Below are 19,802 nucleotides of genomic sequence, written 5' to 3'. Positions count from 1 at the left end.
ATTGTTACTAGTATTTAGTGAATGCCTGACCCTTGGTAATCATTCAGTGAATCTTTTTGGTTTTCTAGACAGGGTTTCTCTGTAGCCTTGGCTGTTCTGGAACTCACTCTGTAGATTAAGCTGGCCTCAAACCCAGAGATCTGCCTACCTCTGCCTCCTGAGTGCCAGGATTAAAGGTGTGCACCACCATGCCTGGTTTTATTGGACTTTTATTAACATCAAGTTATTGTCGCCATGTCTTGGGCACCTGTGGTGATTAAGAATTGATCCAGGAGACTGCTAATCAGCAGGTTGCTTTCTGTTAACGTTTAAACGATATCGCTTAGGTTGTGTGGTTCTTCGTCATTACTTCCTGGTAGTTTATTTTTCTTGCATTTTTGTGACTGAGAGGAATCTGTGCCCTGAAGGAGAATAAGGAGGTGTTATGATGGATGTATCAGGGAGCTTGAAACAATAGATTTTTTTCTCCCAGTTGTGAACTTGGAGATAAAGTCATAAATGTCTCCTTTTGTTTGTTTCATACATTAGTGATAGCTAATATTTCTGAATTGATCAGTGAGTACTTTGACTGTTTTATTGTGATTTAATTGAGTTTTAATAAACCACACTTAGTGGAAAATCTCAAATTACTGACGTGTTGTGGCATCATCCTCACAGTGAAGATGGCAGGCATGATCATGAGAAGGTGTAACTTGCAATGCGTTGCTTCCTTCTCCCTTTGCCAAGGCCTGACAATGGATCAGCTTTCTGTAAGGAAGATTTTTCCCCTTTTTTGTTTTTTTGGGGAGTTTTGGGGTTGCTTGGTTTGGTTTGGTTTTGGTTTTGATTTTTCAAGACAAGGTTTCTCTGTGTAAAAGAGCCTTGGCTGTCCTGGGCTCCCTTTGTAGACCAGACTGGCCTCAGACTCCCAGAGATCCACCTGCCTCTGTCTCTTAAGTACTGTCATTAAAAAGCATGCACCACCATGCCCAGTACTTTTCTCTCTCTTTTAGTATTCTATATGACTGTAATGATTTTTGTATATACTTTTTAGTTAATACTGTGTGTCTCTTTCCCATAATTTTCACAATGCTGATGTATTTATCAGAAGCTTTCTCTTGTTTGTTGGTATATAATACTCTACTGCGTGAATGTACCAATTTTGTAGATATTCACTTTTTGATGGACTTTCTTAGCAGTAGCATAACAAACCATTTGAATATTAGCATGCAACTTTTTTATAAGTGCATGCTTTCATTTTTGTACAGTAAAGACCTAGGGGTACAATATCTGAGTCTGATATTCTGCCTATGTTAATTTTTTTAAACAAAACTACCAAACTGTTAAGGTAGCTCATCTAAATCAAAATCTAATTGTGCTTTAAAAAAAAAAAAAAGGAATAAACTAACCACTTGATTCTAACAACTAAATTATATTCAAAGAAAGTAAATTAGGTAATTAAAGCATGATGGGATTCTGATTGAAATTAGATTGAAACTAGAAATTAATTTGGGTGAGAGTTCACTAATGAGAAAATCTTCTGGTCTATGAACATTGTATATTAATTTTTTTATACTTTCGCTTGGCACTGCTTTATAGTCTTTGTGTGCAAATTTTGCACAGGCCAGATTTACACTTAAGACGTTCATGCATTCTGATGCCCTTGTACCCAATACTGGTTTTTATTTTACTTTCCAGTGGCCATTGCTGCCGACTTCTTAGATCTGACTGTATGCTGAAACTTTACTACACTTGTTTATTGGTGGCTGTTTTGTAGATTCCTTGTTATGTTTATGCGTCTATTAGTCATGTCATCAAATAAAAACAGTTCTGCCCCCATTCTAACCCCTTTGCCTCAGTTTCTTCTTCTTGTCTGACCATGGACTAGGCCTTCAGTACAGTGTTGACCGTGAGTGGGCAGAGTGCACGCTCGTGCCTTCTCTCTGACTTGGGGAGAATATTCAACCTCTACTATGATCTTGGCGTTTGCTCTAGGTCTCCTTCTCCAGCTGAGGAAAAGTCTTTTCTGTTTCTAGTTTGTTAAGGGATGATGTTTTCTCCTTTTGTAATCAATGAATATTGGATTTGCAACAACAACAAAAAGGTGCTTTTCCTGGAATTATTGAAATGTTTTTCTTCTTGTATCTGTTAATATGGTGAATTGTATTGATTTTTTTTTTTTTAATGTTAGCCCAACCATTGCCACCTCTCCTTTCTATGATACAGGTCATTCATGTATACCTATTTATTTTTCTAATTGACTTGATTATAGATTAGTTAACTTTATTGATCTCTAAAATACAGCTATAATTTCATTTACTTTTCTGTTTTCAGTGTTGTTGACTCCTGCTCTGAAATCTCATTCTGTTTGCTTTGGGCTTCATTTGTTGCTTTCTCTGTAGCTAGTGAAAAGGTGGTCGCTGAGTCATTTACCTGTTCTCTTGGAGATTAATGCTATAGATTTCTGCTTTGTCAGACAACCACAAATTTTGAAGCGTCATATTTTTTTAATTCCATTAAAATTAACTTTTAATTCCTTTTCTGTTTGTTTTACCCACTAACAACTATAATAATAGCTAATATTTATGAAGATGACCACTGAATACTTTGTTTTGTAGCTGCCTTTGAGATACTAGGGTAGAGAACTTTTTCAGCAGACATTCAAAATTCCCTTTTCCTTTTAATTTGTATTTGACCTGTGGGCCATTTAGAGATGTGTCACTTAGTTTGCGCTTTTCCATATATCTTTTTATTTTAATTTCATTGTCAGAAAATTACTTGTATACTGTGCCATAGCAAATTTATGCAAATATATTTTATAGCATAGAACACAGGCTTAGTGTTTCATACATAGAATACACACAAAGCCTGAAATTAATTAATTAATTTACTTATTTATTTATTTATTTTATATTTTTGGTTTTTTGAGACAGGATTTCTCTGTGTAGTTTTGGCTGTCCTGGTCTCACTTGTAGACCAGGCTGGCCTCGAACTCACAATAATCCACCTGCCTCTGCCTCCCAAGTTCTGGGATGCGCCACCATGCCCGGCTCCTGAAATTTTATTTGTGTGTGTGTGTGTTTGCTGGCTGGTTTAAGGAAGGAGAGGAGGTCTGGTGTCTAATATTCCAGTTTAGTATAGGAAGCTCAAGGATTCTTCTCAACCAATAGGCTGTGTGCTCACTTCCTGGATTCATGGAGACACAAAGGGAACCGTTGGCTATTTTAGTATTGCGTCAAGCTTTTTGTGATAGGTATGGCAGAGAGCTCATGGGGTTGAAAATCAGCTGATTGGCGTGCAGACCGGAGTCCCCTTACTAGCCTTTGACCTCCAGTTTGCTGTTGAAACTGTTCTAGCTTTGCCTTTCCCTTCGGTACCTTGGGGTCATCGCTACCGTTTTCCTGCTGGCCAGGAGCCAGATGACAGGAGACTGATGGTTTCTGTTGACATCTCCCTTCTGATCACTTTATAAGGTGTTCCCTTATAAAAAGTTATTTTGATATTGTGGCAGAAAGGTCTGCATTTTATTATAAAGATAATGAGATTTTTGTTTTTAATCTGTAGTACATTTTTGAAAAGGAAGATTGCCTTTCTGTTAATTTGCCTACTTTAAACACGTAAGTTACCGTAGTAAATCATAGGACAAAACTCCACAAGTAAGCAAAATCATTTATAGCCAAAGAGATTTCTTTTTTTTTTTGAAGATTTATTTATTTTATTTATTGCATATGAGTGCTTTATCTGCAGAAGAGGGTATCAGATTACATTATAGATGGTTGTGAGTCCATGTGGTTGCTGGGAATTGAACTCAGGACCTCTGGAAGAGCAGGTGGCGCTCTTAACCACTGAGCCATCTCTCCAGCCCCAAAGAGATTTTTTAGTCCACTGTGAATCAGAAGTGTAGAGATGAGTGCAGAAGCAGGTCTGTTGTAACAGCAGTTACTAAGGGTAGTAAAGCTGTAAAAAACCAAATGGAAAGTCATTCAGTGATAAGGGATGCCGTAGCCTCCATAACCCCTGTTCTAGTACCTCAGGTTACCAAGAAAAGAAAGAAACTGATTTCTGTAGTCTTGGCTTACCAAAGAGAGTTGGGCAGTGTAGTGTGTTAAGATTAACTTCTGCAAGTTCCTTCCTAGAGGGATGCTGACACATGAAGGTGTGAACACTGCATAAGGAAATTTACTTAAATCACACACTTCTCGTCCTTGATGGGGCTGGGCAAATGAGCTTCTACTGTGGTTTCTTTGCCCTGTTTAAGAAGCGAACACTGACTTAGAAGCTGTAGTCTCCTTTAGAAAAGAGGTATTGTAGCATCCACTTACGTTCCTTTGTAAGAGTAGCCTCCATCTACTTTGGACATTTTTTAAACCTTCTATCGTATACCGTGATTCTTCTCATATTTGCTTTAGGATTTTGCTTAGCCCTACTGCTAGTATTTATTTCAGCAGAATTTGGACTCTGTTATGTGACAAATTAGGAAGCGGGTAGTTAATGCTTATCTCAGACGTGTTGACTGCTATGAGCAGTACTGTGAGACAGTTGTATGAAGAAACACACCAAATAACTATTTGATATAGTTCTTTTTGTTCTCAAGGAAATTTTAATTTCTACCTGAGCTCCAAGAATTGCATGAGTTCTTTTCTCATCAAATTATGTTGCCGAAAAGCCACCTCGGTAGAACACAGTTACAGCTGCAGAAACACGTTCACTTAATTAGAGGAAAGAATGCCTCTGCATATGGTATCTGACCTTATTATTAAAGGCATGGCCATTTTGTTGTTTCATGTGCCTTTTTCAAAACCTAATACAAGAAGAACACTTGCTCTCTTTAGGACTTGGTATAATTACTTCTATCACAGAGTAAGAATTACGTATGCCATTATGCCAGCCAGGAGCTAACAGTTCCGATAGTGTGTGTAGCAGTCGTTTTTACATGTGCGCTTCTTCTTTTTATGATGTGGTGGTCTACTTTTTTTAGCCTTAGTGAAAGCTATTTCACATTGCATTTTAGAAGAATATATTGGAAAACTAACATTAAAATAATAGAACAGCTTGAGAGTGGCTGTGTGAATACTCACCTGTTAGCATGGCGGGCTGTGCTCTGAACCCATCGTGTTCCGTCTCCAACGTGAAGGGTTGTTCTGGAAGTGTAAGAGTGATTTCTCCCACCCCACAGAGCAGGATCTGATGAAAACATCTTTCCCTTATTTCTGGCTGAGTAGGGAGTCTGTATGTGCTGCTGCTGAGTATAGCATTCAGGTGTTTAAAAGGTGGTTTTCTATAGTCATAATGTCAGTTCAGTGGGTTGGCCCCACCCATCCTCCCTCATAACTGCCTCAGGTTCCACTCTAGCTCATTCCTCCTGCAGTGACCTTGTGGACAAGGGAAGCCGAGGCAACACAGTTGTCAGAGGAAACAGACTTTCTACAAGATGGATTTGGTTTGTCTTGACTGAGTGGTAATCATGAATGGGAGTCCAAAAGAGATAGAATAGAAAAGCAACTTTGTACTAGGAAAGGGAAGTAGGTTGCTATTTTAGTATGCAGTAGTGTATGTGAGAGTATGGAAAAATTAACATTTCAAGCAGTTATCAAAGCGTTTAAATTAATACCAAAGAGGCAGGTTTACATTGTTTTGCTTTAGTCCTAATTACTAATTACTTAATTACTTTTTATATATTGACATTGTATAACAGACACTTTTAGTTCTGCCTCTTTGTTTTTTGATATGCTAATTTGTTTTGCTTTAATTATGGGAGGCATAATTGCAGAGAAAACTTAGCCCTCTTCATTATTGGTAAATGTTATCATTAAATTCACTGTGTTTATACAGTTATCAAACATCCCATAAGAACTCTTTCAGTAATCTTGAAATTACTGCGTTTTCTAAGACATATTATCTGAAACTTATTGGCTTAAATTTTAGCAAACCAAGCCAGGTACAGTGGCGCAATACCAGCACTCAGGGAGGCAGAGGCAGGTGGATCTTTGTGAGTTTGAGGCCAGCCTGGTCTACAAAGTGACTCTAGGACAGCCAAGGCTACACAGAGAAACCCTGGCATAAATAAATAAATAAATAAATAAATAAATAAATAAATACATAAGCAAACCACGATGGCTTAAAATAACCCCTGAGTGTATTAATGTCAGAAGTATGGAATTTAAGCATGGTAAGCTCAAAGACAGCCTGACATTTATTTTACCGAGGACACCAAGAAGAGAGTTTGTATTGGATGCAGAAGGACTTCATACCCAGTTTGGCTCAGCCTCAAGGCTCATCTAAGCCAAGGGCCCCCTTTTAGCGTCTGATGCTAAGGACTGAACTAAGGAGAAAAAGCTCAAGAGTACAAAGAAAAGAGTTTTGTTGGTGGTTAGTGTGGTTTTGTGGGACTGGGGTGAAACACAAAGATTTGCATATGCTGACAAGTATTCTATCACTGAGCTAAGTCCCAAGTCCTTACTGGTGTCTTTTGTGCTAAGAAAGACTGAAGGGGAAAAGGAAACACGTAATTGGAAATAGAAATAGACTAAGAGGTAACTACTATGAAAACATGCACGATTATTTTTAGGTTGACAGTGACTGTGATTCAGGAAAGTAAAGGTGCTATGGTCAGGTGTGCCTCAAAATGTCACGTGCTGCCTGGCCTGGCACGGGACTTTCTGCTTACTTTGAATTTACTCAAAGATTACATCAAAAGTTTTGGGTACATTAGAACTCCTTTGTTTACATTTGGTGTATACAGGCTTAGTTGAATCAGCTCATCTTCATGTACTTTACTCTGAACCCTCAATATTTCATGATAAGGCGTCTTAGTGTGTTATGTTGACGTTTCAGATGGAAGTTGAAAGTTATGGTAAGTTCCATGTGGAAACACTAGTCATTCTAACTGTCTAAATTAGACTAATATGCTATTTGTTACATCCTAAGCTATCTCCCCATTCTCTATTACTGTACCTAAGCCTTCATTGTGCTAAATGGAAACAATGGTTTCCTTGGCCATGAATTGATGTCAGTACAGCAGTGACCACCCATAGTGTTTAGCTTTCCCACCAACTAAATGCTGTGCAGGGTTAAGAGTTTCAGTTTTGCTGCCCAGAAGTTTATGAGCTCGTTTTATTGACCTTTTGTACACTAGATGCTTTCTGATGCAGCACCTGGAAAACTGAGGATTGTCCATGGAGATGTGCTGACATATAAGATAGAAAAGGCTTTTCCAGACAGCATTAGAAGACAGTGGGAAGATGGTAAGTGCCTTTGGTTTGAGGAGAGGGGGCTGTTTGTTGTTTGTTTGCTTGTTTATTGCTCTATGGGGGGTTGGTCATTCATATCATAGATATTTGTTTCAGCTATTGCATATCTATTATAATAAAGCACTTGCTTTTGTATATTTCTATTGGAATTACCTGAACAGAATTAAATAATGGGCATTGTAATTTTTAGCCAGGATGATCTTAAACTTGAGAACTCTCCTGCTTTAACCTCAAGTACTGTCATTGCAGGTGTGCACTACCATGGCTGGTTTAGCTTTCCCTAATTCCAATTTCCTTGTCTCATATCTTCGTTTTAGTTTCTGTGCAAATAAACTTTATATTTTTATGATACTATACAAAGTCTTGTTACTATTTTTCAAATGTTTAAACCTGGCTACCAAAAAACTTTATCTCTTTTTCCTTTGCCTTCACAGTGACTCTGACCAGCCAAGGCATTCTTCCTTCAAAGACAGACGGTTACTGGATACCTGCAATGTCCAGCTTTTAGGAAACCAGATAGTCTAAGGCATATGGATTGCTAACAGAAACTCGCAGAATAAGTGGAAGAGAGATTTTGACAGATCTAGCCACTCCTGTATCTCTGGCCTCCCCAGGATCAGGCTCCTTCAGAGTTGCTTGTGTTCATAGTCTCTACCTTCAAGCTGACCCTCTCAGCACAGAGCCTGCAGTTCTGTCACTGACCCAGCCATGTTAGGACCACAGCCACCTGTCTGGGCCATCCATTTGATTGTCCTGTATCACCTTCATGACTTCTCTGCACCATCCTCCTGAATAGCAGACCCCACCATTCTCCCAGGCATTTGGGAACTATTTTTTGCCAGTGGTTTAGAGGTTTGGTGTTTGTAGTTTTTTCTCTTGTTTCTGTTTTTTAACCCACTTCTTGTTTGATTCTGAGATTTTCTTTTTTGGCATCTTCTTATGCTAACGATTTGCCTAGATTACCCTATCCCTCTGGTTTTATTTTTCACCTAAATACTTCAAGCATTCAAATCTTAGACCCAGCTTGTATCCCCCTCTTGGGCATCTGATGATCTGGCAACCCCATGGGTACTTTAAATTCATCATGTCTAAAGAAACTATCTTTTTCTTTAAAACATATCATTTCATGAGCTTTCTTAGAACTTTTTCCTAATAAATACAAAACTGTGAAAAATGCATTTTAGGAGAACTGAAAAATACTGAGTTGTATCTTTTCATATGCTTTCATTTGATTCTCATAATATCTAGTTTGTTTTACATTAAATTAAGATCATATTCAGAATGTAATCTTGTATTCATTCCAAATTGTTTTCTTCCCACCAAACAGATCCTCCAAATGTACATGTTATTGGAAATCTGCCTTTTAGTGTTTCAACTCCATTGATTATCAAGTGGCTTGAAAATATTTCTCTTAAAGATGGACCTTTTGTTTATGGGAGAACTAAGATGACGTTAACATTTCAAAAGGAAGTGGCAGAGGTAAGTCTTTTCTTTTTCTGGACATTTCATTGTATCATCAAATTCACAAACAAAATACTACTTTATATTTACCACTGTGTTTTCTATGCCAGTACTTTTCCATTACAAATAAAAATACCAACAAAAGTTCTTCCAAAAGTTAAGACGTGTAATGAAGATAACAGATATGACTACTAGGTGCTCCCGATGGAGATGAATTATACTTGTCAGCCAAGGAGGGCACTGTGGTCAGCACAAGGCCTGCACTGCCATAGACAAAACCCAGGAAAGAGGAAACCTGCATGATGTTGGCCATCCACTCAGATGGAGAGTGGCCTGTGCTGTCTTAAAGTTACTCCTCTACAATTCTCAGGGTGATACTTAAAAGACAACATGACAAATTTGATACAGAAGAGAACTTTATTATCCAATCCATAGATAGTAGATTGTCACTTGATCCCCACTCCTAACGCACACGTCCTACCTCAGTGGTGCCTGCTCAGCCTGCATTATCATGGCCTAAGTGTTCTAAGTTTACAGAGTGAACCTCCAGGGTAAGCAAGGGCAGCTTACAGATACAACAGCAAGGGAAAGCTTAAGCAGAGTAGCTGCATCCTATAACCTCACCTCACTGATTGCATCTCCTCTTTGCTCCCTAATACTGGGTAATAAAGACTGAATTTTGGATTGTTCCCTTCCACAGTCTTGTTATATAGATTTGTATCCATGTACATCATATACTTTAGGTTTGTCCACTCTTAAGCTTTATTTAAGAAGCAATCATACAATATGTGTGTTTGTTTATTGTAAGCACTCGGGTTCACACATGTACTTTTAGTTATAATTTATTTATATAGCTCTATGTCCTGCCCACTCTTTCACTATTGTAATCTGTCCAGTCTCATAGTTGGGGACCCAAGATTCACTTCAGCTCTTTATTACTATGAACGAAACTGTTGTGAAAACTCTTAGGTACAGGGCAAGCTTTGGATAAGATGTATGCCCAGAAGTGAAATGCAAGCTTCATTCTGGCTAGGTAATGCTAAACTGTTTTCTGGAGTCTTCAGGCCTTCCTGATCCTACCAACAGTGTGCTCATGAGTTCATTTTGCTCCATATTTTTGCCAGTTCTGGGTATTATTAGAGTTACACTTTTAAAAAATTAATCTAGGGGTGATGGTGTGCTGAACTATATTTTGTCTTTGCTGAATTTGAGCAAAATGGAGCAGCATTGTATCTTTGGGCCACTTGGGTATTTTCCACTGGCCTGCTTGCTCTTGCTGACCTTTATGTTCCTTTCTCTTCATTTCACTGGTGCAGAGCTGTTACATGTTCTCTGTACTAGTCCTTTATTGGTGCAGTGTACTGCAGACTTCCTTTCTCTGTGCTTATATTATTCTTTTTACAGTGTCTTTTGAAAAATCAGACATTTCTTTTTCTTTAACGTTTTTACTACCATATATTAGTTCAACAAAATTATGGGCTTTATTATGACACTTCCACATGCATACATATATAATGTACTTTGATTCTGTTCACACACAGACATGCTCCATTACCCTCTCATCATTTTCAACCCACCCACTGATCTCCTTAAAGATCAAACATTCTCCATTTTTAAATTTTTTCTTATTTTTATTTTATGTACATTAATGTTTTGACTACATGTGCATCTGTTTGAGAGTGTCAGATCCCCTGGAACAGGAGTTACGGACAGTTGTGAGCTGCCATGTGGGTGCTGGGAATTGAACCCAGGTCCTCTGCAAGAGAAGCCAGTTCTCTTAACCACTGAGCCATCCCTCCAGCCCCTGACATTCTCCATTTTTAATTTATGAAGTCTCATATCTTACTGGGAAAATCATTTTTAATGTCTTGAGATTATGAAGGTATCTTTCTGTTCACTTTTCTATCCATAATCCACGTGGGGTTGATTTTTGTGTACAGTAAAAGTAAATTCTGTTTTACTATTGTTAGCACATAAATCTTAGCCCACTTATTATTATCTGTCCATCACTGGTCTCTGATGAGCAGCACTCTGCAAAGGCCAACGTAAGTGCTGCTCTGATTACAGACACCGGGGAGATAGTGAGGTGTCCCAACAGCAACAGCTCTGTGAGACAGAGGGGGATGTCCTCAGGAAGACCCTCAGGTCAGGTCAGATGGATGAATTTGACCGAATACCTGTCATGTCACATTTGCATGCATTGAAGAAATAGTTAGAGAAGCTTGGGAAAGTTTAAGACTGAATTACTGATTAAATGAATAGGATCTCAAATACAGATGGGGTGAAGCAGCAAAGGGTAACACTGGAAGGGAAAGACATGGCTTAGTGGTTAGAGAGCTATTTCTAATTATACCACATTGGTAGATTTGGTTTCTTCTGCTGGTGGATTATTTGATAGTTTTGTTCTGGAACAACATAATAGAAAATCAAAGCACTGGGCTCTCTTAATTCTTGGAGGAAAGAGCGGGGGAGTAGAGGCTTAAGTAGTGGAGTCATGTTTTCAGTGACTCAGCTGGCAGCTGTGGTTTTTTAATGATAGTGTTGTTTTGACTTCACCATAGGCAATTATTTTTCTTCCACAAAGGCTTATTTTAGTTAAATTTTTGCATGAATATTGAGTTCGTATCAAGTCTATAATTTATGGAATGCATTATAAGTATGGGTAACACTGGCCCTTTTGACATTTTTTGCCGGTGAAAGTTTCAAGAGAAGACTGGGTAATGGTATTGTCTAACATGTCCTCCTTGCTTTGAAACACAATCATGAGTGTAATATTCTGTATTTTAGCCACAGATGTACTTTTTAACCTCTACTTTGTTGTGAATTATAAAACAGAGTGAAATAAGTGCCTCCACTTATTCTTTTCTCTAGGACTATAGGATCTAATGTAAGGATTTAGGCTGGCACATTAAAGGGTGTGCAAATGGTGATACAGCTCAGAAAGTGAGTCAGACTGGGCAGCAGTTTGAGAGCCTAACACATCCCATCTAACGTCTCTGTAGAGTTACAACTGGCTGGGAGTGCCTCATTGTCTTCCACAGGCTGTAGAGTGCTCGTACTTGAACACAGGTCATTTTGCTAGGCCTATGGGTTTTTTAAATGGTTTTAAACATCTCTGTCTTCCATTTTTAGGAGACTTTGGCTGGTCATGGTCATCCCTAGTAGGGAAGATGATGCCCCTCTATTAATGTCCGTTGGCTCTTGTTGGAGACTGTAGCTTTTTAAGTACAAGTATAAATTTCCCACTTAGTTATTTTAGGTGAATAACAAACAGACAAAAGAAAATGCTATCTTAGGGAATTCTTTCATGCTTTGTTTTCTAATCCTTAGAGGGATTTTTAAAACTTAAGGTTTAGTGGTTCCCTTTTACTGAAAAATTAACTCGTTCAGTATCCTGGCCTTCATTATTAAAAATTATCTGTTAAGCCTCCCCATCCTAGGTCTCCAGCTTGTCCCAGAGATTCCCCAACCCCAGTTTCCCTTCTCTCTCCTGGCCCTCTCACATCCATCCCCACTCTCCCTGCATCTGATCTCCCCCTTCCTCTCACTACCCCCTCTCTCACCCAGTTCCCCCTCTCCCTCCACCCCCAATGTCTGTTTTATTTCTTCTTAGTGGGATTCAAGCATCCTCTCTTGAGCCCTCCTTGTTACTTAGCTTCTTTAGGTCTGTGGATTATAGAATGGTTTTCCTGTTTAGGGATGTCTGGGTTGTTTCCAGTTTTTGGCTATTATAAATAAAGCTTCTGTGAACGTAGTTAAGAAAATGTCTTTGTGGTTTGGTAAAGCATCTTTTGGGTATATGCTCAGAGTGGTATAGCTGGGTCTTGAGGTAGAACTGTTCCCAGTTTGAGAAAGCGCCAGATCGATTACTAAAGTGGTTGTACAAGTTTTTACTCCCACCAGCAATGGAGGAGTGGTCCCCTTTCTCCACATGCTCCCCAGCATGTGCTATCACTTGAATTTTTGATCTTAGCCATTCTGATGGTGTAAGATGGAATCTCAGAGTCAGTTTTATTTGCATTTCTGATGACTAAGGATGTCCTAGAAGTAGGAGATACTGAAACAGAAGTGGCCAAATCCTGTAGCCAGGCAGAACTTCCAGTGGAGTGAGGGGCACACCAACCCATCCACAAAACCCTCAGCCTAGAATTTGCCCTGCCTACAAGATGTGCAGGGATAAAAGATGGGACAGAGATTCTGCTATCCTTGTAGACGGGAGCCTAGCATAACTGTCATCTGAGAGGCTTCATCCAGCAGATAATGGAAACAGATGCTGAGACCCACAGCCAAACGTTGGGTGGAACTCAGGGAGTCTTGTGGAAGAGTGGGGGGAAGGATAGAAGGAACTAGAGGGTCAAGGACACCACAAGAAGGCCTACATAGCCAACTAATCTGGGCCCATGGGGGCTCTTAGAGTCTGAACCACCAACCAAAGAACATGAATGGACTGGCCCTAGGCCCCTACACATACGAAGCTGATGGGCTGCTGGGTCCTCAAGGGGGTCCTCTAACAATTGGAGCAGGGGCTGTGTCTGACTTGGACTTTGTTGCGTCCCTCTGGATCCTGTCTCCCTAGCAGGGCTGCCTTATGTTGCCTCAGTGAGAGAGGAGGCCCTTAGTCCTGGTGCAACTTGATGTCCTGGGTTTGCAGTGGGGCGATGGGGGGAGGGGGGATTATGGGGGAAATGGGTGGGAAGATGGGACTGGGAGGAGAAGAGGAGTGGGGTTGTGATTGGGATGTAAAGTGAACAAATAAATAAGTGAAACATCTCTTGGTGGGCTTTTGTATTCCTAGCTTTACCTATGCTATGTCTAATTTTTTAAAAATGGTAATACATTTTAAATGGTTAATAGGCCATTAACTTCTCATGGTAGCTTTTACTGTAAAGTCTTTACAGGCTTCCTGGACATTGACTTGAGTTTTTGCTCAATGGATTAGCAGTTCTGCATGCTGCTTTATTCTAAGGCTCAAATATTATCTCCACAACCTGGTACATTTGTTATGGAGATTGAATAGGTCTAGATTATGGATTAGTATACCCTGTCTCTGATTGTACAAAGTGTTTCATGCTTAGAGAGAAATATATTTAACTATGCTTTAAGTCAAATTAGAATAATTCTGCCCTTTTCATGTTTAACTTTTTTGTTAAAGTAGTTTTTAAACTTTTGAATTCACCATTGGAAACAACATCTTTCAAATGTAAAGTAGCATATTAGCTATGTCTTAAGGAGAAAATCCAAGATGCCCAATTCTTGGGCTCCTTTGTAACTGTCATGGTTATATATTCTTGCTAGATTTTAAATATCTGCTTTATCACTGGGCACAGTGGATCATGCCTGTCATCCCAGCACTTAGGGGGCTAAGCAAGAGGATTTACTTGAGAATATACACATCTCTTGCTTGTATAGTATACTGAAGAGGGAGGGAGGAGGTGGGAGATGGCTTCCAATGTCAGAGTAGAAGCTGTGAGAGCTCCAGTCATGTCTTAGGAAATTCTTCTGCTTTCCATTGAAAGCCTATTCGTTTGTTTCAGTTTACTTTATTTTATGTGTATGAATATTTTACCTGTACAGGTGTATGTGTACCACATCCATACCTGGTGCCCATGGGTTCCATTGGATCCCCCAATACTGGAGTGCTCTTAACCACTGAGCCATCTCTCCAGCACCCCAAAACTTGTTTTTGTCTTACTTAAGGTACAGTTCTAAAACTGCCAGATTATATGATATTTTATGCCCAGAACAGGTTAGGCGCAGCAGTGGAAAGGGTGTGATGGCATTAGGTGATGTATGTCAGTGAAGTAAGAGGGAAAAGACCCAGCAGCAACTGCTCTAAAGCTGCTCCTGAAATCCTAGCATGGACGTCCTGCCACGGGCCTGGCTTCTGATGTTTCGACTAGTATTTGTGATCTTGGTCCTAAACAGCTCACAAGAGTCTTGGGGTGTTCTCAAAGCCCAAGGACAAAGAAACATGATACAGTTTAGAAAGATGAGTGATCTTTGTATGTACCTATTACTCTCAGTCTTACCCAATTTTAACATATTTTCCATTACCTTCACCAATAAGTCGAGAGAGAGAGAGAGAGAGAGAGAGAGAGAGAGAGAGAGAGAGAGAGAGAGAGCTGTGTTAGAAGTTGTCATTCCCACATGTTTCCTGTCTGTATTGTAGGTGTATATGTATGCACACACAAAAATCCTAAGAATTTTATGTAAATAAAACAGATCATGCTTGCTTTTGCCACTTTAAAATCTATACTCTATTGGGGCTGTAACCTATGCTAGTAATCCCTCTTACTCATTTTAATGGTTACTTCATATTCCCGTTGGCAAAATTATTGGCCATTCACATGTTAGTGGAATTGTAATGCTCCACTTTGGGAATAATGTATATATTCTTATGTAAGTATATATGCTGTAAAACTTCAGCTTTTATTGCCAATTATTGTCCAACATGCTTATATACCAATTTCTGCCCTTTCCACTCTCACTGCTGTGCATAGAATCCCTGTTGCTTCTAATGCTTTCCACCCTTGACTAGGTCTTTTTAATACTCCTCATGAGTGTGAAATTATGGATTGTTTTAGTTTTAATTTGCACATCACTGCTTTGTTTTAAGTGTAACATAGTTAATGGTTATAACTCATTTATTTGTTCTGCAATGATTTGCCTTATGAATATTCTGGTTGTTTATCTTATGGCTGCTAATGTCTAGTGTGTAGGCATCTCATTTGTATTGTGAATACCAATGCTTTGGCCCTCTATATACATTCATAATCTATGATATATCTTGATAGTGTTTTGACTGAACATAAAATACTTTTAACAGAAAAAATATATACATCTTTAGTAACTTCTGCTTTTGCATCTTTAAGACATTCTTCTCCACTTTAGGGATTTAAATCTTATTTTTCACTCATCATTAATTCATTTACAGTTTGTCTTTTGTTATGGTACAAAGTTGGGACTTTTTCCCCCTCTTTCTTGTAAGTGCTTAATTACACCTTACACCTGTACCACTTAATGAATGGTCTGTCCTTATCTTTTGTTTAGAGATTCACATCTCATGTATCAGATGCCCTCATGTGCTTGGTCTGTGGCTAAGCTTCTGTCCTGATGGTCTGTTTGTGTTAGTAGCAATAATGCCTTAATTCTGATACCAGATGGGGTGAGTCTCCCATGAGCATTGTTGCTATTATTCGGGAGTCTCTTGACCATTCTTGATACTATATAATTTTTATCTGAAGTTTAATTTTACATATACATAAAAATTGAAGTTCTTTTTAGAAATCTCATTGAGATTCTCATACAAGTTGCATTTTATCAATTTGTTATGTACTTAGTTTATTTCAAAATAAGTCATTGGTTAAAAGAAAAAAATCCCAGCTTTTTGCATAAATTATTTGTCAAGAACAGCCTGTATTTCAAAGGTTCTTGAATAGTCAAGGTTTTATTATATTTAAGGAAATCCCTTTAAATTATCTTTCTATTTCTTTGTTATTTGTTAATATCTTCACAAAATATTTATTGATTAGTTGCTTTACATATGACTTCTGTTATAAAATATAATAGCATCTTGAAAGTCTCTGATACTCACTGTTGGTCCATGATTTTCTTCAGTGCATTATACACGATACAACAGAAACTGTGCAGTCCGTGTCAGCTAATGAAGCTTGTTCTCTTCAGAGTCTGCATGTTTATGTCACATAGCATGGATGTGTGTGTGTGTGGAGTAATGTATATAGTTTGACTTTAAAAATGAGCATCAACATTTGGATACATTCTGTCTACTCAGATGGGATTAACTATTTGCTAAAACTTAAGTTGTTTGGCCTTTTGTAGAGACTTGTAGCCACTACAGGGAGCAAACAGCGCAGTCGTCTTTCCATTATGGCCCAGTACCTCTGCAACGTTGAGCACCTCTTTACAATTCCAGGAAAAGCTTTTGTTCCCAAACCAGAGGTAAGTATTTGCATCTTTATGTTAGTACATGAGTGTGAACTGTTGTATTTCTTCCACTCAAGATACTTCATAAGAAATGATGTCTAAGATCTAAAACTTATATGCAGATTATACCATAACTCTTTTTCTTTTACTTCTCTTGAATAAGAACTGCAAAAAAAAATCACATCTCTTTTTTTGTTTTTAGTTTCTGGTGTGTGTGTCTGTACATGCGCATCCCCACACTCATGCGAGGACTTATATCCCGTGATGTGCATGTGGATATCAAAGGACAACTTTGTGGAGTGGGTTCTCTCCTACCTTTAAGTGGGTTTCAACCTCGGGTTGCCAGGCTTGTGCCTTTACCCACTGAGCTAACTCACTAGCCCCACAGTACTTTCTCACTTACAGAGCTCTGACTCCAGCTGGTCTCTTCCCCTAGTCGGGTGATAAAATGTCAAGGTTTATATGGTAGCAGCAGCCATTATCACTGCCCTCTACTCTTAAAGTATCCTATTCATGGAAGTTAAGTTACATGGTCACCAGTCCTTGAGAAAATAAGAGAAAGATTTTTGTGGTTTCTGAGAGTGATCTCTAGTTGACACATACTAGACATTTATTTACTGTGAATATTTTTGGCAAAATTTTTAAGCTGGTGTGTATTTTAGCAAAACTCACTGATTGGTAAGTTATTAAGGAATATGAAGCCTGCAACATCGGCACCAACTGGGATCAAGCATCCAGTACACAGAACTTAGGGCATAAATAATATCCTGATCACAGCTGTGCATTTGTATGCATATATATGCATATATGTGCACAGGCATTCATAAATGGTCAGTAGGTCAGAGTTAACCATGATTTTTAAAAATATTTTGGCTTTTATATTGGTAATAAGTTAATCCATAACCTGTTATTTTAGAGCTGGATACTCTTTTGTTGCAAGGTCTGTCCAGTGCTTTGCTAACGGCATCCCTGCCCTCTTCCCTCTTCCCACTGGATTCAGTCCCAGTGTCTCAGTTGTGACAACTCAGAATGTCTCAGGCATGTACATGTGCCCTGTGTGCTAAATCACCCCACTGAGAACCAGCAGAGAGGACTCAGAGCTGCCTGTGCCTTGGATGCTTCCTGTCAGCATTTCCAGTCCATAAAGAATTGACCTTTACTTGGTGTAAAGCAGGTGCTTCTTGAGAGTTTCAGACATTCCTGTGTCTAGTTAAAAAGAAAGTATTTTAGATAAATAAAGTATTACCTGGACTATATTAAATGATGTTTGACATAGGATTCTGGGCCACATAGACTGTCTAAATACTGATACATTAAGTAAAATGAACAAATCCTATCAAGATTAAAGCAGTCCTGTCACATATTTACCTATAGATATTCTTTATTAGTAATCTTTTTAGTGTAACATTTTGTTTCTTTAGGAAGTATTTGACCACCTACAAGGAATTATATTATAAATAATCATTTAAACTTCTACTGAAATGGCCCCCTTTGATTTCCCATAAAGTAGCACCTTTTTACTTCTGCTGTCCTATTATAAAATGACTGTGCAGAGCATGAAGAGCTACAAGTAAATGGAGTTAAAGTAGTTCAGTCTCGTTTCTATATACACAAATGAAAACTATTTATTCATATAGACAGTCTTCCCACTTCCTAAGTTATTAATGTGCAATCTTTTTCCTTCAGCAGCTGCATTATGAACAATCACTAAGCACAAATTAGCAAATAGATTACTAGAAAACCTCAGTGTTTCTCTTTACCTAGGAAAAGTCCAAATTTTTTTTGGATATTTGAATTACATGTCATAATTTATATGCATATTTAAAAACATTCTTTATACTTTAAAACTTATTTTACTTCTATTCGCTGAAGATGCTCATTTATAAGAGAATAGCAGTGTTTTGTTAACTTGGATAAAATTTGAGGGGAAAAGTACAACTTAAAGGTGACTAAGCTGAGCATCATGGTACATGTCTATAAGCCCCAGGACATAAGAGGCAGTCAGCTTTATCTAATAAGACCCTGTCTCAAAAAAAAGTAACTTAGTCAAATCATGAAATGTGAGATTCATTGGGATGGGGTAAAGCTAAATAATTGGAGAAATGAACTTAATTGTTTTCTAGATGCAGAAGAGAGTTCTTGGGTAATTTAAAGCTAGCAAGGCTTTTATTACTTAGCTTGTATTTTTAAAGTGCCATATTTTAGTTTGTTTATATTGGCTTTTTTGTGCTGCCATAGCATCCACCAGTTTATTAATTCTGTCTAATCTTAGTTTGCATATATTATATAACACATGAGAAATTAGAATGCAAGTTGGGACTTGGTGTGGATAGCTTGGGCAATACCTGCGTAAGTTCTGTTCCTCTGTTCCTAGGGTCTCCTTCACATCCTATGACTTTAAAACAGAAGCAGGTTACTCAGACATTCCCCACCAGAGGGCAAAAGAAGGTGATATTCTTGATCAACATCCCTTGGTGATAATGTTGATCAAAAATATTTTATACTTTGTAATTAAGAAAGACTCACCTTTAAAAAAATCAAAAAGTTACCTTTAAAAGTAAATTAATGCTGTCACCCATTGCCTTATTAATATAGTCAAGTCCTCTTTCAATTATATACTTTTAAATAAAACATGAATACAGTATTGGGAAAATAACGACGTTTAAGACAGATATAGTGTATGTGGTAGTTTGTTGGCATGTTAAAGTACCTCATAATTTTTTAAATATTTTTTACTCTTTGTACAGGAAGTTAGGCATATGTGCGGTTTCTTTTCTCCATTCTAATATCATTTTAGCAGGCTCCCGGAAGCCTTACTGCATATTCACTGCACAGCTCTTTACACATAATCCTTCAGGTTATATGCTAACCTGCTCCTTGGCTGCCAGGAAGAGAGATGTTTCTGCTTGGGAGGGTAGATCCATGGTTCTGCATTCTTTTTTATATAAGAAGTGCAGAAAATAATACCAGAGAAAAGTAGTAACATCGCCGAGATGAACCCAATGTAGACAGCTCCTCCAGGTTCATATTTGTTGCTTTCCGGAACAGTCAGATCTAGAAAGTTCGCTATGATCTCCTTGGTGTACCACACTGTTGGGATTAAACCAGAGATCCCTGCAGTGATGAAACAGACACCTCCGGCAAAGGAAATCTGACTCTTGGTGTGTG

General features: G+C 38.4%; 1 protein-coding gene across 3 annotated transcripts in view; it reads left to right on the top strand.

Moving 5' to 3' along the window:
- TFB1M (transcription factor B1, mitochondrial) overlaps positions 1-19,802 on the top strand; it is a gene marked incomplete at its 3' end in the record, with an annotated part of 39,069 nt that overhangs the window by 5,899 nt on the left and 13,368 nt on the right. For 2 of the 3 annotated variants that reach the window (XM_084774517.1, XM_084774519.1), the window contains exons 3-6: positions 7,115-7,223; positions 7,664-7,705; positions 8,557-8,708; positions 16,530-16,649. In XM_084774517.1, the coding sequence (XP_084630643.1) occupies positions 7,115-7,223; positions 7,664-7,705; positions 8,557-8,708; positions 16,530-16,649 (423 nt within the window). The remainder of the gene's footprint in view (positions 1-7,114; positions 7,224-7,663; positions 7,706-8,556; positions 8,709-16,529; positions 16,650-19,802) is intronic. The other variant, XM_084774518.1, reaches the window with a different exon arrangement.

Source organism: Acomys minous, assembly GCF_964271855.1.
Source record: "Acomys minous genome assembly, chromosome: 3".
Lineage (NCBI taxonomy): Eukaryota > Metazoa > Chordata > Mammalia > Rodentia > Muridae > Acomys > Acomys minous.
This window is presented reverse-complemented; position numbering and strand designations above follow the sequence as displayed.